The following is a 17,631-nucleotide window of genomic DNA, read 5'->3' as shown; positions in this document are numbered from 1 at the left end:
GATCTCAGAATTGGCGTAGAGCTGTTGAGGCATAGACCGGTGATATACAAGTGAAAATTGGGGGACGATTGGACCGTGTCGATGGGACTTACAGCCACATCGTGTTTCATGGCGAGTTGTCCGTCGCCATGGCAACGGCATTTGATGACACCCCATACTATGCTTAGATTCCCACTAAATTAAGTAAAGATAACACCCTTTTCACCCCGGTTACATTTTCCATTTGCCCTGTACGATGGGCGCTGTAAGTGATGATAGTGGGGGATGTTGGCTTATCAGGCGCCCGCAGCTCACAGCTCACAGCCAGCGTGAGAGAGAGAGAGATAGATAGAGAGAGGGGGTGCACCTGTACCGGCGGGGAATGTTGTTAGCTTCTGCTGCGCTAACGGATATAAGAAGCTCTTTCTACAATAATGTGGAGGGAGAGTTCTGTCAGAATGAGAGGCTGATATCTACAGCTCAGGTGAGGTAAATTACTCTCCGAGTGTTTAGATAGTTAACTTAGTCTAAGTTATCTCAGTGGGTCTCAAACGTTTTGATCACAATGTATTTAAACAAATATTTCCAAGGCACTCCTTTATAATTATTAGGATAAATAAAAACAGGTTTGAAATCATTCCAATGTATACTATAGGACAGTAAACCAAAAATATCGTTTAAAACTGGAGAGATTTAAAAATATGCATAAATAAATAAATGTTAACTGATCAAATAAGATATAAATGAACCACAAAAATAAAACAAGTTAGCCTACATGTATTTGTTATTGGCTATGGTAGGTTATCGGTTATGTTCACATACTTATTTGATTATTAAAATGCAAACCGATCTTTTTCATATGGGTGTTTAGAGTTGTATCCCCTAGATCAGTCTCTAGTAATTGGGCGCTCAAAGTGCACCAGATTGAAGCATTTTACTTTAAAATGTTAAAAAAAATCTTCCCGGGGGTGCACCCCCGGACACCCCTAGCGGATGTGAAGTCCACCCCCCAATTAAAACATGTTCATGCAATACTAAATACATTTGAAGCCTTGCTATATAAGCTGTCCACCATGTCAATATGCTTCTCTGTTTGTAGTGTAGTGGTCTTCTGTAGAGGTTTTTCATTGCCAGCTAAAATCTTGCCTAGGGCAGCAAATTGGTCAAAACCGGCCCTGGTGTCATCCCCACAGCACCCCCCATTTGAAACATGTTCTCACGGCTATTCTGTCTAGTCCTGTCATTGCACTTCCTGTTTTCTTTTGTACTCGTTTCAGAGCTCTCCTGCACTTGTGTGTCTTCCTCCCCGTGTTATTGTCAGCCCCTCCCTTGATTGTTGTCACCTTTGTCCCATTACCTCTTGCGTTTATATAGTCCTCGTCTCCCTTTGTCCTGTGCCGGTTCGTCTTGTGCCTTGTGCCATCAAGAGAGCCAGCTTTTCATTCCAAGAAACATTTGTAGCTGCTTTCACAATGATGACATGCTATTCTCTTTTTATTAACCAGTAAAATAGATCTTTACAGGATCAGAATATTTTGAATATTATTCATTTTAATGGATGGTAATCCATGGTAATGGTAATCTTAAATTGTAAGATTATATGTCTCTTTAACACAATGGACATGATTATCACAATGTTTTCAGTCTTACATCTGGATTGCCAATGTGCTTTGGCAATAGTGTGTTTTTAATATAGTCATATCAATAAGGCTTATGTGAATTTGTCTTGACTCTCAGTTTGAGAAACAAACAGTATTTCCTTATAGTCTTGTTTTTTTTTTTGGATAGATATGAAAATGATATGTGACTTCCTCAAATTATGTGTGACTTCCTCAAAAAGATAAAGCATTTAGAAATTCAAACCAGCAACCCACTTTCACATACTTCATGATAATTGCTGCAGAGCTGACCTTCTAGGAAAGAGTTGGCAGTCCCATGAGCAATGGAGGAAATCTATGTCAATGTTGACGATATCAAAACCCTAAACTCAAGATCATCTGCAAAACAAGAAGGTAAGAGTGTCAGTCAGAGTGCACTCTGGATTTTGGATTTACTGTATCACTCCCTGCCTGGTCTTCTCTGTGTTCAGGTCCCAGGAGATTTCTCAGAGCGTCTGTTCTCGGTCTGGGGCTGCTGAGTGTTTTCCTGCTGGCTGGACTCATCAGCCTCGCCGTCCACTGTGAGTCTGTCTTTTCATACATTTAATAATGTCATTTTGAACGTGTGATTTTCAAGAGCAATATTCTTTTCTGAAAGATGCATATTTGACCAAAACATCTATCGTTTTTCTACTTTTCTCCTAGGGCCAAATTAGGAAAACATTTACTTTGGTTTGTGTCAGTATGATTGCATCAGTTCATTTAAGAAACATCTATTTTCATTCCAGACCATAACTCAGTAGGTGGTGCAGCTGCAGATCTCTCCACTGTCAAAGCAAACCTGTCCTCAGTGACTGAAGAGAGAGACAACCTGACTGAGCGTCTCCAGGCCAGCGATCAGCTGATCAACCAGCTGATCAACCAGCTGATCAACCAGCTGAATGCCAACCTCACTGAAAAGACCAGAGAGGTGGACAGGCTTCAGAGTTTGATGGACAAGGGTGAGTGCTTCATGTGGGGGTTTGCATAGGGCGCGGTGTATGTAAGATAAATATTATCATAGTATTTTTTACAAAATACCTCGATATTGATATTCTAAGGCTGACTATTGATCCTTTCATAAAATAGTTACAGAATGACACTTTTCATTAATGATAATCAAGAATTAGTTTTTAATGACTTAATTGTTAGTGATTTGATTTATAGTTTGTTTTACTTTTCCTCACCCACCATCATGCCCCATACACTTGTGTAGACCACAATATTCATACTTCTCTGTAAACTATGCTTATGGCCAGTTTCCTTGTCTAAATCACTTTTAGTATAAGCAATAGGAGGAAGAACTTAGAGGTAGTTTGTTTCAGATATTTGCAGCTTAATAATAATAAAGGATAACAAGGTTTCAAACCAATTTAGAACTGTTGCCGAAAGTCAGACCCAGTTTTCCAGTCGGTCTAGTAACTAACACCGAGATGTTTCCACTGTCTGTGTTTAAGTGGATGTCATTGAAGACTTTAACAAGATCAGTCTCAGTGCTGTGGTGCCTGACTAGATCACATCGAAACAGTTATTTAAATCCCAAACAAGAGAAGTAGTTGTTCTGCAATGAAATTTGTGATCTCTTTTGATCCCTCTAAAAATGCTTAATAAATATGTTTTTTCATTATTATTACAAAAGTGACATTTAATGCACTCAAGAGTTCCATATTCCAGCAGTTAAAGCAGTAAATCAACAAGATCTTACAACTTGTACCGCAGGATGGAGGAAGTTTGGTAGTTCCTTTTATCTCCTCTCTACTGAGAAAGCTTCCTGGGAACAAAGCAGAGACAACTGCACAGCCGGAGGAGCAGATCTGGTGATCGTAGACAGTGAGGAAGAACAGGTAATGTGTGCTGCTTGTGATTGTATAACTCCTGCTTTTATCAATCAATGTTTTTATTGTACATATACTAGCAAATGTGTCTATCAGCTATAATGATTACTTCACAACAATGGTGTTAATTACATATTTCTGAGCTAGTAAAAAGAGAAAAGTTATCTGAATGTTGATGTCCATCCCAGTAAACTGCATTTTGTACATTTGAACAGGAATTCATTTCTCATATGAGCAAGGGAAGCACTTGGATTGGTTTGAGTGACAGAGAAAAGGAGGGGACCTGGAAATGGGTGGATGGATCTCCACTGAATCTGATGTAAGGCTTTCCTTTGGTTTTAAATACAGACGCTGGTTTATGTTGTGACCTTTCTAAATGTTTCACATGTTTCTCTAATGGGAGTTAACAGAACACACAGGATGCATTTAAACGTAGGGTGTCTGCCCCTTTCATCAGAGACTCATTTGGGTTTTAAGAAAAGAACATGGCTGTGTTACTTATCGTTATTTGTATTTGATGTCCATCTTTTAGTTCATCTTGTTTTCCTGTAATACCTTTTAGGATTTGGGCTGAAGGAGAGCCTAATAGTGGAGGAGGGCATCCAGAGGTGGGTGAAGAGGACTGTGTAAACATCTATCCTAACACCAAAAGCTGGAACGACCTGTCCTGTAAGACCGATCTGCATTGGATCTGTGAGAAACATTAACATTGGTGTCTGTTTGGATACTAAACATGCAATCTTTACAATTTATTTTATATTGAGTTATTTAAAACTATTAAAAATGCCTGATTTCATGAATAAGAATTGCGTTTCTTGATTAGATAAATCCCAATTTGTTTGTTTTTTAGGTTGTTTTTCAGATTAATATCAGTAATAAATAAATAAGACATTTAATTTTTTTTTGCCAACTTTTGTTTGCCTCCATTAAATTAGTATTTGTATTAATCCTTTTACCAATCAACATAAAAACAGCTTATTAAAAACATCTGCTGATAAACCCACAGTTCCTGAAAATTAGAATATTGAAAGTGCCTTATTGAGCAGAATATGATACAAATATAAAAAATAAAAACTGTCAAACATTATTGAATAATTCAGACACATACAACAATACTCTAGTCTCAGCATTGGTCTAACTTGTTCAAATATGTAAAATAGCCTGTGTGTTTATACAGTATGTTTCCTAACAATGACCTCTTGTGGCCATGTGAGTACAAATCTATTGCAGGTATTTAACATTCATAGGTACCATCCACTTTGTACATACTGTAAGAACTAGTGCTGTCAATTAATACAAAGATGTATGTATGTTTATCACAATAATAATCTGGGACTTTAACTGCAGGATTAGCTCATGTTTCATTTAAAAAGTAAACTGCCTTTTATTTGAAGTTACTGGAATGACAGTACTTTAGTAAATGGGCAAATTAGATTTAGCTAGATCAGGAAATATAACTTTCTTTGAGCATGCATACAAAGATAAAAACCGTATGAATATATTGTGGGTGTATAACATGTTCTCTGACAAGATGAAGCTCTTCCACTTCAACAAATTGCTGTTATCAGATAAAAAGCAGCTTTACCACTTCCCCTTTTTTTCTCAAAGTGAACAACTCCTCCCTGAAAGATGTGAACTTGTTATGTTTATGATCAGCGGCAGACAGAGTACTTCAGAGGAAAGACATTTGTGTTTATGAGCATTTAAAATTAAGATCCCTGCTTTCACAACAATGTCATGCTCTCTTTTTATTAAGCAGTAAAACAGATCTATACAGGATCAATACATTTACAATATTAATCATCTGTGTGGCTTTGTAAGATGATATGTCTCTATTTAACACCATGGACTTGATTATCTCACTTGTTTCAGTCTTAAATCTGTATTGTCAATTTGCTTTGTATGTTTTAAATGTGGGCATGTCAATAAAGCTTATTTGAATTTGTCTTGACTCAGCGTCAGAAAAAAACAAACATATCCTTATATCTTTGAGATGGATAGATAATTATCTGGTACAGTTGCTAGGACTACCTTTAGCACTTAAGAGGTGTGACGTATTGATGGTGTTTTGTTTTATCCTTTACGCTATTGCCATTTTCCCAGACATCAGACATCATATTTCAAACTATCTAGAGGAAATTATTTTATACAGCTGTTTTTTAAGACCTTGCAGCTCTGGGTCTTAGCAGACCCTTGGATCGATTTCACACTCTTTTTTCTCTTTTTCTGTTGTCACATGTGTTATCATTGTTTTGAGTTTACCCATACAGCAGAGGTGTCAAACTCAATTTCATCAAGGGCCACATCAGCATTATGGTTGCACTCAAAGGGCCGGTTGTAACTTTAAGACTATATAAGAATACATATATAAATATTTAATATATATAAAATATTGTATTATATTACATGATTGCCTCTGCATTGGATTATTATCTGATAGGGTAATGACTTCAGAATTAACTACATCTGAAAGCAGAAGTCTACGGCAAATAATTGCAAGTCTCTTCAGTGAGAATGTCACAAAATGATTTAAAAAGAAAAAACACATTATGAAAAAAAAGTCAAAAAAAAAAAAAAAAGTAACATTTTGAAAAAAAAGAACAATTCTGAGGAAAATGGATAATTCTAAGAAAACGGCACATTTTTAAAAAAAAAGTCAAGTTTTGAGAAAAAAAGGCATATTTGAGATGCATTGTGGGACATGTAGTTTATGGGGAACATGCTTCTGTAAATCGGCCTGTAACCGTATAATAAACGTATTATATTCTTTGCAAGCTCTTGTGGGGCCACAGAAAATGAAGTCACGGGCCGGATTTGGCCCCCGGGCCTTGAGTTTGACACCCCTGCCGTACAGGGTTAAGTATGGATACACTGTTGGAAAATACAAGAAAGGAGATACAAATGATGTACACAGGTTTAGAAGCTCTACAAGGTGCATTTTTGAGAAGTGATTGGAGAACTATGTGTAAAGGAGAGTTGTTACAACACAGAAAACACCAGAATTTCAACTATAAATATTAATATAATTTCACTAATAGTTAATGGCCTAAACCACCCAATTAAAAAAGTGCTTATACTGCACAGATGAAACATCAAGGTGGAGATATTGTATTTATGTAAGAACACATCTGTCAAATGTGTGTGTGTGTGTGTGTGTGTGTGTGTGTGTGTGTGTGTGTGTGTGTGTGTGTGTGTGTGTGTGTGTGTGTGTGTGTGTGTGTGTGTGTGTGTGTGTGTGTGTGTGTGTGTGTGTGTGTGTGTGTGTGTGTGTGTGTGTGTGTGTGAGAGAAACTTTTGTGTTTCTGCCCCTGCCATTCCTGCAGAAGGTTGCAACATTGATGATACATTCAGGCACCGACACCTGTCTGCTCTCACATTCCCGCATTATGTTTTGCGGAAACCAATCTTTATTTTTTTCCCACTCTATCCCAGCTGCAAATTTGGGGCGAGACACAAGAAATAAAGCTTCGCCAGTTTGGGTCCTTATCACAACTGATCAAGATGGCCAAACGATTCTCTGCTCAGAGGGCCTTGCAAATTATTTTATAAGAGAGAGAACCATTTGATGATGATAAAGAGGAAGAGGTTTCAGAATTTGAGGATCACATTTAGCTTCAGCTAGTTACAAAAAAATGACAAGTAGCACTTTAATTCATTAATGTGATCTAACAAATGTAAAAGGGTGAATATTAACCATGCTGTTTATATAGCTTGTAATTGGGATGAAGTAAACATCTGTTGAGCATTTTAACATAAAATGGTTTGATTGTGTTGAATTGAAACCCAAAAAGGCAGCAGGTCCACCAGACCCACAAACACTGGCTGCGTAACAAACATATGAACACCACACAAGATTAAGGGGTTTTCCAGAAAATAAAGGCCCACTCTTGTCATAGTACACAGGAACAGAAATGAATGACATCCTGGGTTATGCTTCTGCCTACATCATACGCTTGTGACGATTAGTAATGCACAATCATGCATTTGTCCGAGCCACAGATTGAAACAGAGAACAAGCTCACCCTTGGCATCATGAGTTCACCCAGAGGACAGGTGGATACAATGCGGTTTATACGGAAAACAAATATATGTAGATCAAAAATACATGTGTATGCCATTAATAAGATCAGAACCAATTGGGAAAAGAACTACAGATCACCTTCTCTGATGACTTTCGGAAGGAGGCCCTGAGAGCCGTCAACTCATCCACCAGTTGTGCTGGACTTAGCCTAATACAATTTAAAGTTCTCCATAGACTACATTATAGCAAGGCTAAGCTCTCTAGGATTTATCCAGATAGATTGGATGACAGGTGTGATAGATGTTCCCAGGCCCCCTGCGACCTGACTCACATGTTCTGGTTGTGCCCTAAATTATCTAGCTTCTCGCAATCTTTCTTCGAATGTATTTCTGAAATTGTATGTCTAAAAATCTCTCCATCCCCTCATGTAGCTATTTTCGGTTGGCCCTCAGATGAAATCAACATGACAAACACTCAAACCAATGTCATTGCCTTTACCTCCTTGATTGCTCGTAGGAAAATCCTTCTTTTGTGGAAATCTCCTTTACCTCCCTCTTTTAAAATGTGGCTGGGTGATACTATGTCTCTCCTAAAGTTGAAAAAAATTAAGTTTAGTCTCCGGGGTTCTTCAGATAAGTTTTACGCTCATTGGAGGCCACTGATCAGTTATGTAACCGTCTTCCCCCTGATATGGTGTAGGGATTCCACCTTTATCTGCCTATAATTCTGATATTATTACTCCCCTGTCCACCGCACATGCAGACCGTGTGACATCCCTCGATATATGTGTTAGCATGTGTATGTGTACATGTATGTATGTATGTATGTATGTATGTATGTATGTATGTATGTATGTATGTATGTATGCATGTATGTGTATGTGTATATATTAGACCCTCCAGAAAAACGCGGGCAAAAATCCTTGATTATGCGATTAAAAATGCGGGGTTTTTATGTGATTTTATGCGGTGAAATTGCGGGAAGTTGCTAAATATGCGGGAAGTTGCGAAATATGCGGGAAAAAAGAAGAACATTTTTTTTAAATATTGGGCTGTTTTATTTATTCTCTCTCACACACAACCTGCCACTAACGTTAAACCCCTTTACTATTCAATTAAACACATTCAATGTTTATTTATTGTAAAAGCAATTGGGCTATTTTAATCTCACACACACACACACACATCCCCCCCCCCCACACACACACACACACACTTCTCCGCTTCATTCTGTTTTCATTTCATTTACTCGTTCGTGATCTGACCAGCTTCAATCTTGTAGGCTACTCACTTCGTTTCTTGTAGCCCTCGAAAGGGTTTTGGAGGTTGAGGCTCACCGTCGATTTTCTCTTATGCTCCAACATACAGTTGCACGGGGTGCAGAATAGTTTCCCCCCACTTTTTGCCCGCTCTTTAGTAGAAATGTTCGTCGGTAAATGAGATGGATTAGATTTTTTCATCTTGGTGTTTTCTCTATCGTGTGAGCTCCACACGTTCACTCTATACAGTGTTGTTTACATTCTGTGACGCGCGAGCTGATGACGTCACGTCAAGACGAGTTAACTTTTTTTTCTTCTCAACTTTGTTTGAAAATGCGGGAATTATGCGGCCTTTTGATAAATATGCGGCCTTTTAGAAATCTGCGCCATTTTGCTGATTATGCGGTAAATTCTGAGATCGCAGAATCGCGTTTTTCTGGAGGGTCTAATATATGTGCATGTAAATTATTGTATTTATCATTTGGTATGTAATTGATGTACTGTTGCCTCAGTGCTCCGGGAGAGGGGTCGGTGGGATGGGTTGGGATGGGGCTGGGTCGAGGGAAAGTGGGTAAGGGTTCTTTTTTAAAAATAAAAAAAACAATTCCTTATTTGCTGCAATGCACTCTTACACTTTTTTCATGTGAATACAAATATAAAAAAATAAAAAAAATACATATGTAAAACTTTTTTCTGTGTAAAACATTTATTTACATATGAAACGGAACACATCCCTCTGAACAACACAACCCTCTGATGCGTGTGTTGGTAGCTTGGCACGTTACTTCCCTGGAACCGTTGCTGCTTCCAGTGTTTCCTCCTGAAGTCTGTGATCACTACCCAGTCACCGGGCTTGAAGTGGTGTTGTGGCGCATCAGCTGGCATCGGCAGTACGGCTTTCCCCTGAGAGTGGATAGCTGAGAGGGAGACTGAAAGACTTATACAGTAGTTCAACAAAAGGTAACTTCAATTGTCTCAACTTTCAGAAACTAACATTACATTAACAGAATAATATTCTTTAAATCTGTGCCAGTTCGTCTTGTGCCTTGTGCCATCAAGAGAGCCAACAAAACTATTTGTAGCTGCTTTCACAATGATGACATGCTATTCTCTTTTTATTAACCAGTAAAATAGATCTTTACAGGATCAGAATATTTTGAATATTATTCATCTTTATGGCTTTGTAAGATTATATGTCTCTATTCAACACAATGGACATGATTATCACACTTGTTTCAGTCTTAAATCTGTATTGTCAATGTGCTTTGGCAATAGTATATGTTTTTAATATGGTCATATCAATAAAGTTAGTATTTCCTGATATTCTTCTTCTTTTTTTTAGATATATAATGATTTGTGATTTCCTCAAAAAGATAAAGCATTTCAAAATTCAAACCACTCTTTTTCCGGTCACATACTTCAGGACGCTTGCTGCAGAGCTGACCTTCTAGGAAAGAGTTGGCAGTCGCATGAGCAATGGAGGAAATCTATGCCAATATTGACGATATCAAAACCCTAAGCTCAAGATCATCAACAATACAAGAAGGTAAGAGTGTCAGTCAGAGTGCACTGTGGATTTTGGATTTACTGTATCACTCCCTGGTCTTCTCTGTGTTCAGGTCCCAGGAGATTTCTCAGAGCGTCTGTTCTTGGTCTGGGGCTGCTGAGTATTTTCCTGCTGGCTGGACTCATCGGCCTCGCTGTCCACTGTGAGTCTGTCTTTTCATACATTTAATAAGTTCATTTTGAACGTGTGATTTTCAAGAGCAATATTCTTTTCTGAAAGATGCACATTTGACCAAAACATCTATCGTTGTTCTACTTTTCTCCTAGGGCCAAATTAGGAAAACATTTACTTTGGTTTGTGTCAGTATGATTGCATCAGTTCATTTAAGAAACATCTATTTTCATTCCAGACCATAACTCAGTAGGTGGTGCAGCTGCAGATCTCTCCGCTGTCAAAGCAAACCTGACTGAGCGTCTCCAGGCCAGCCATCAGCTGATCAACCAGCTGAAGGCCAACCTCACAGAAAAGACCAGAGAGGTGGAGTTATTGAGTGAGTGCTTCATGTGGGGGGGTTTGTATAGGGCTCGGTGTATGTGAGATATCAATTATCATAATATTTTTTACAAAATACCCCGATATTGATATTCTAAGGCTGACTATTGATGCTTTCATAAAATAGTTACATAATGTCACTTTTCATTAATGATAATCAAGAATTTGTTTTTAATGACTCAGTTGTGAGTGATTTAATTTATAGTTTGTTTTACTTTTCTTCCCCCATCATATTTATAATTATTTTTTTAATATAAGCAATAGGAAGAAGAACTTAGAGGTAGTTTGTTCCAGATATTTTCAACATAATAATAATAATAAAGGATAACAAGGTTTCAAACCAATTTAGAACTGTTGCCGAAAGTCAGACCCAGTTTTCCAGTCGGTCTAGTAACTAACACCGAGATGTTTCCACTGTCTGTGTTTAACTCTTTTGATCCCTCTAAAAATGCTTAATAAATATGTTTTTTCATTATTATTACAACATTGACATATAATGCACTCAAGAGTTCCATATTCCAGCAGTTAAAGCAGTACATCAACAAGATCTTAAAACTTGTACCGCAGGATGGAGGATGTTTGGTAGTTCCTTTTATCTCCTCTCTACTGAGAAAACTTCTTGGGAACAAAGCAGACAGCACTGCACAGCCAGAGGAGCAGATCTGGTGATCGTAGACAGTTATGAAGAACAGGTAATGTGTGCTGCTTGTGATTGTATAACTCCTGCTTTTATCAATCAATGTTTTTATTGTACATATACTAGCAAATGTGTCTATCAGCTATAATGATTACTTCACAACAATGGTGTTAATTACATATTTCTGAGCTAGTAAAAAGGGAAAAGTTATCTGAATGTTGATGTCCATCCCAGTAAACTGCATTTTTAATATGTGAACAGATTTTCCTCGAATCGATGATCAGCGAAAGAGAGATCATCTCTGGCATGATCAATTTTGCCACTTGGATTGGTTTCAGTGACACAGAAGAGAAGGGGACCTGGAAATGGGTGGATGAATCTTCACTGAATTTGAATCTGAAGTAAGGCTTTAATTGGTTTTAAATACAGACGCTGGTTTATGTTGTGACCTTTCTAAATGTTTCACATGTTTCTCTAATGGGAGTTAACAGAACACACAGGATGCATTTAAACGTAGGGTGTCTGCCCCTTTCACCAGAAGACTCATTTGGGTTTTAAGAAAAGAACATGGCTGTGTTACTTATAGTTATTTGTATTTGATGTCCATCTTTTAGTTCATCTTGTTTTCCTGTACTACCTGTTAGGCTTTGGAGCCCAGGACAGCCTGATAATGGAGAGGAGTGTGTTTATATCTTTTCCTACAACGAGTGGAACTCCCAGTCCTGTGAGGAGGATCTGCATTGGATCTGTGAGAAACATTAACATTGGTGTCTGTTTGGATACTAAACATGCAATCATGCTTTCACAATTTAGTTTATATTGAGTTATTTAAAACTATACAAAATGCCTGATTTCATGAATAAGAATGACTTTGCTCGAATTGATAAATCACATGTATTTAGTGTTTTTTTTTAGGATTAATATCAGTAATAAATAAGTAGTCATTTAATTAGTTTTTGCCAACTTTTGTTTGCCTCAATTAAATTAGTATTTGTATTAATCCTTTTACATATCAACATAAAAACAGCTTATTAAAAACATCTGCTGATAAGCCCACAGTTCCTGAAAGTTATAATATTGAAAGTGCCTTATTGAGCAGAATATGATACAAATAAGAAAAAGAAAAACAGTCAGACATTATTGAATAATTCAGACACATACAACAATACTCTAATCCCAGCATTGGTCTAACTTGTTCAAATATGTAAAATAGCCTGTGTGTTTATACAGTATGTTTCCTAACAATGACCTCTTGTGGCCATGTGAGTACAAATCTATTGCAGGTATTTAACATTCATAGGTACCATCCACTTTGTACATACTGTAAGAACTAGTGCTGTCAATTAATACAAAGATGTATGTATGTTTATCACAATAATAATCTGGGACTTTAACTGCAGGATTAGCTCATGTTTCATTTAAAAAGTAATATGCCTTTTATTTGAAGTTACTGGAATGACAGTACTTTAGTAAATGGGCAAATAGATATAGCTAGATCAGGAAATTGAACTTTCTTTGAGCATGCATACAAAGATAAAAACCGTATGAATATATTGTGGGTGTATAACATGTTCTCTGACAAGATGAAGCTCTTCCACTTCAACAAATTGCTGTTATCAGATAAAAAGCAGCTTTACCACTTCACCTTTTTTTCTCAAAGTGAACAACTCCTCCCTGAAACTTATCTTTGAAAGGATGTGCACTTTTTATATTTATGATCAGCGGCAGACAGAGTACAGAGGAAAGACATTTGTGTTTATGAGCATTAAAATTAAGATCCCTGCTTTCACAGCAATGTCATGCTCTCTTTTTATTAACCAGTAAAACAGATCTATACAGGATCAATACATTTAGAATATTAATCATCTGTGTGGCTTTGTAAGATGATATGTCTCTATTTAACACCATGGACTTGATTATCTCACTTGTTTCAGTCTTAAATCTGTATTGTCAATTTGCTTTGTATGTTTTAAATGTGGGCATGTCAATAAAGCTTATTTGAATTTGTCTTGACTCAGCGTCAGAAAAAAACAAACATATCCTTATATCTTTGAGATGGATAGATAATGATCTGGTACAGTTGCTAGGACTACCTTTAGCACTTAAGAGGTGTGACGTATTGATGGTGTTTTGTTTTATCCTTTACGCTATTGCCATTTTCCCAGACATCATATTTCAAACTCTTTTTTCTCTTTTTCTGTTGTCATATGTGTTATCATTATTTTGAGTTTACCCGTACAGGGTTAAGTATGGATACACTGTTGGAAAATACAAGAGAGATGATACAAATTATGTACACAGGTTTAGAAGCTCTACAAGGTGCATTTTTGAGAAGTGATTGGAGAACTATGTGTAAAGGAGAGTTGTTACAACACAGAAAACACCAGAATTTCAACTACGAACATTAATATAATTTCACTAACAGTTAATGGCCTAAACCACCCAATTTAAAAAGTGCTTATACTGTACAGATGAAACATCAAGGTGTGTGTGTGTGTGTGTGTGTGTGTGTGTGTGTGTGTGTGTGTGTGTGTGTGTGTGTGTGTGTGTGTGTTATAATCGCGTTTTTTTTACCAAGTTGTCATAACAGTTCTGACTTCAATTTCAGAGTTATGAGATTCTAAGGGTCATCTAATTAACACCAGATGTAACATATTCAATCAATACATATAGTTTTGATCATAAACAGCTGAACAAATTAGTCTTTCTCACGCAACCATTTATGTTGAGATACATATGTAAACCACAGATATTTGGGGTAACAACTAAAGTTCTTCTTTAACTGACACTTATGTTGGTTTGCCAAATCAAATGCATGGATTGGTTTGAGTGACAGAGGGGAAGCAACCTGGAAATGGGTGGATGGATCTCCACTGAATCTGAAGTAAGGTTTTACTTTGGTTTAAATGCAGACACTGGTTTATGTTTTGAATTTTCTAACTTAATTTACACTGTGAAGGCATAAAGTCACATGTTTCTGTAATGGGAGTCAACACTACACACAGGATGCATTTAATTAAAGGAAATGTTCACATTTGATAGAACTAGATCACGCAATGGCAACTTTCTTTTGGCACGCATACCAAGATAAACACCTAAAAAAAATACTGTGCGTGTACTGAATGTGATTTGACAAGATAATGCTCGTGCATTTCAACCAATTGGTGTCATCAGATAAAAAAGTGACTCTACCACATCCTATTATCTTTTCAATGTGAATAACTCTAAATGTTATATGTAAATTATCAGCAGCAGACAGAATGCTTCAGAGGAAAGAAATTACAATAAGTGAAATGCACACAGCTGATTTGGACTCTTTTGTTATTGGCTTTATAAAGTTTCAATTGTATTTTGTGAATTTATAGTTTTTTTTCAAGATTCAAGGCTTTTATTGTCATTCCTACATAGCTACAGTGTAGTTATGACAATGAAAATCTTAGGTCCCAGGCTCCTCCATCAGTGCAACACAATAACACAGATAAAATAGTGCAAGTAAATACAATCAAATAGAAGTAGTGCCATAAGAGTTTATAAACAAGTGATACATCATTTATGAGTTGCAAACTGGTGAATGTTATGGATGTTCTTCGTTCAGGTGTTTAACAGTCTCATGGTCTGTGGGATCAAACTGTCCCTGAGTCTGGTGGTTTTAGTCCGGGTGCTGCGGTACCGCCTGCCAGACGGCAGCAGACTGAACAGTTTGTGGCTGGGGTGATGGGGGTCTTTTATAATCCTGAGGGATTTCTTCCTGAGCCGCTGGGAGTAAAGGTCCTCCATGGATGGCAGCTCCGTCCTGGTGATGTTCCGTGCAGTTTTCACCACCCTCTGTAAAGCCTTACGATTGAGGGCGGTGCAGCTGCCGTACCAGGCCGTGATGCAGCCAGTCAGGATACTCTCTATGGTGCACCTGTAGAAGTTGCAGAGTATCCTGGAGTCCAAGTTGAACCTCCTCAGCCTGCGGAGGAAGAAGAGCCGGTATCGAGCTTTCTTGGTGATGGTGTTAGTGTGAAGAGTCCATGTCAGGTCCTCAGTGATGTGGACATAGAGGCACATGAAGCTGCTGATTTCTTTCCGATAGTTTATTTGTGTATTTATGTAATCATGAACAAATAAAAATCTTTTGAAATGTTGAAATCCGGATGTTACATTTATCCTTTGTCTACCTGTTCATAAATAAAACCGGTCAAAAGTAATGAATCATGAACTGCCAATATTATTTACCTTTATGGTTAAGTTTATGTATGTCTATTTAATTCGATGGCATACTCTGCCACACTCGAAGAGAGAGTAGTCTTCTGGAGGCGTCTTTAACCCGTACAGGATGGTCGAACACCCTCCACATCTCAGCTGAGAACCCCTGATACGATTCCAAAGTGGGAACCTTCTTCCCCGAAAGGCTGACACCTACTCCAAAGTGATTCCCTGAGGAGACCCATGAGGAAAGCAATCTTAGCCTTAAGACTGACACAATCCCACATCAGCGTCATACCGTTCAGGAGCGTGGACCCATGGCTCCCTGACAGGTTATGAAATCATGGCTTCCTGTACCGGAGTTCCCGGAGGGGAACAGGCAGACTGCCTTTAATGACTGAGGGCTGGTAAGCTTTGCTGAAAGATCCCACAGACTTTCACATTACATCACCTGTTAGACGCTTTTATCCAAAGCCACTTACATACATTCAATACTGTGGGCAATCCCCACTGAGCTGAAGTGTCTAACCCAGGGAAACAACGAGATGCTGACTGCAGCACTGGAACCAGCTCTCCCCTGATCCGAAGTTTAGTGCACTATCCCACTGCTCCACAGCCTCCTCTAGTGATATTTCACATAGTGGCTGGCTGTGCTGACCGAGGAGAACTCCCTGGGCAGTGACTGTGATAAGAACAAAGACTGATAAAAACAAAGCACACCAAGCACAAATCATTTATACTGAGAAAAGAAATATAAAACACACTCATACCATAAAGACATGAGTCATGGAGGAGGAAAAGTGACAAATCATCATTGTCTAAATTAACTTTTATATTATTTTCTTTGCTGGATATTTCCAGGAGGGAATATGAAAGGTAAAGTTTGATTTAGAAATACCTGCATTCTTATTCCCAATGAAGAATATTTCAGACTCAACTTATATAAGTGTTCATGTAATTACTATTTTTAAGGTCTGCAACTTAAAATATTCAGTGGTGGATGTTTTTTGTGGAAGGTAATTTTGGCAGCAGACAAACTTCAACATTAAAATGATATGGCATGTATTTGTTTTAAATAAAAACAGAGCAATTATATTGTATACCTCTAAAGAGCCTTTATATATACATGGAGGTCTGGAGAGAGAGAGAATGTCTGTAACTTTAATATGGTGTGTCTGATAATCATCTGGAAGATTGTCATAGAAACTTCTTTCAGCAAATCTTAGATGAGTCACTTCCTCAGAAGGATAACATATTTAGAAATTGAAACCCTCAACCTCGGTCACATGTGCTGCAGTCCCTGCTTCAGAGCTGACCTAAAGACAAAAGTTGTCATTTTTTAAAAGCAATGGAGGAAATCAATGACGATGTTGAAACTGTAAAATCCCTAACCCCAAGATCAGCAACAAGACAAGAAGGTAAGTGTCAGTCAGACGGAGTGAGCTGTGGATTATGGATGTATTATACTCCCTGGTCTTCTCTGTGTTCAGGTCCCAGGAGATTTCCCAGAGCGTCTGTTCTCGGTTTTAGGCTGCTGAGTGTTTTCCCGCTGGCTGTTCTCATCGGACTCACAGTCTGCTGTTAGTCTGTTTTATAAGTTAATGTCATTTTGAATTTGTAATTTTCAAAAGCACTTTCTGCCCTCTGCTTTTTACTTAAGTTTGTATCAGTATGAGGTATTTTCTGTTTAGAAAACGTGTCTCTTGATCATTTCAGGCCATTACTCAGAAGATGTTGCAGCTGCACATCTCTCCGCTGTCAAAGCAAACCTGACTGAGCGTCTCCAGGCCAGAGATCAGCTGATCAACCAGCTGAATGCCAACCTCACTGAAAAGACCAGAGAGGTGGACAGGCTCCTGAGTTTGATGGACAAGGGTGAGTGCTTCCTGTGGGGGTTTGCATAGGGCTCAGTATGTGTATGTAAGATATCAATTATCATAATATTTTTTACAAAATACCTCAATATTGAGAGTCTAACGCTGACAATGAATCCTTTCATAAAATAGCTACACAA

The 17,631-nt window shown here is 37.9% G+C and overlaps 1 protein-coding gene across 3 annotated transcripts; it reads left to right on the top strand.

Moving 5' to 3' along the window:
- The first annotated feature begins 1,865 nt into the window (after positions 1-1,865).
- Positions 1,866-17,402, top strand: LOC307030872 (CD209 antigen-like protein A). 3 transcript variants are annotated; one of them, XM_079696253.1, is made up of 7 exons: positions 1,866-1,991; positions 2,069-2,158; positions 2,366-2,578; positions 3,336-3,460; positions 11,688-11,827; positions 17,108-17,214; positions 17,334-17,402. In XM_079696253.1, exons 1-6 carry the CDS (start codon positions 1,922-1,924, stop codon positions 17,145-17,147), a joined length of 678 nt encoding a protein of 225 aa, XP_079552379.1. In that variant the 5' UTR covers positions 1,866-1,921; the 3' UTR covers positions 17,148-17,214; positions 17,334-17,402. The 3 variants fall into 3 exon arrangements, with proteins under 3 accessions (XP_079552379.1, XP_079552378.1, XP_079552377.1); XM_079696252.1 differs by lacking the exons at positions 11,688-11,827; positions 17,108-17,214; positions 17,334-17,402 and adding exons at positions 3,667-3,770; positions 12,071-13,094; XM_079696251.1 differs by lacking the exons at positions 11,688-11,827; positions 17,108-17,214; positions 17,334-17,402 and adding exons at positions 3,667-3,770; positions 4,014-5,396.
- The last annotated feature ends 229 nt before the right edge of the window (positions 17,403-17,631 follow it).

Source organism: Notothenia rossii (assembly GCF_949606895.1).
Source record: "Notothenia rossii genome assembly, contig: SUPER_2_unloc_2, whole genome shotgun sequence".
Taxonomy (NCBI): domain Eukaryota; kingdom Metazoa; phylum Chordata; class Actinopteri; order Perciformes; family Nototheniidae; genus Notothenia; species Notothenia rossii.
The sequence above is the reverse complement of the archived record's forward strand: the minus strand, read 5'-3'. Positions and strand labels throughout refer to the sequence as shown.

Excerpts from the sequence above, each read along its gene's own strand:
- LOC307030872 (XM_079696251.1), top strand. The coding sequence starts at position 1,922 with ATGGAGGAAATCTATGTCAATGTTGACGATATCAAAACCCTAAACTCA. Across the intron at positions 2,159-2,365 it reads CATCAGCCTCGCCGTCCACT|ACCATAACTCAGTAGGTGGT; the intron begins GTGAGTCTGTCT and ends TTTTCATTCCAG. Across the intron at positions 3,461-3,666 it reads TAGACAGTGAGGAAGAACAG|GAATTCATTTCTCATATGAG; the intron begins GTAATGTGTGCT and ends ACATTTGAACAG.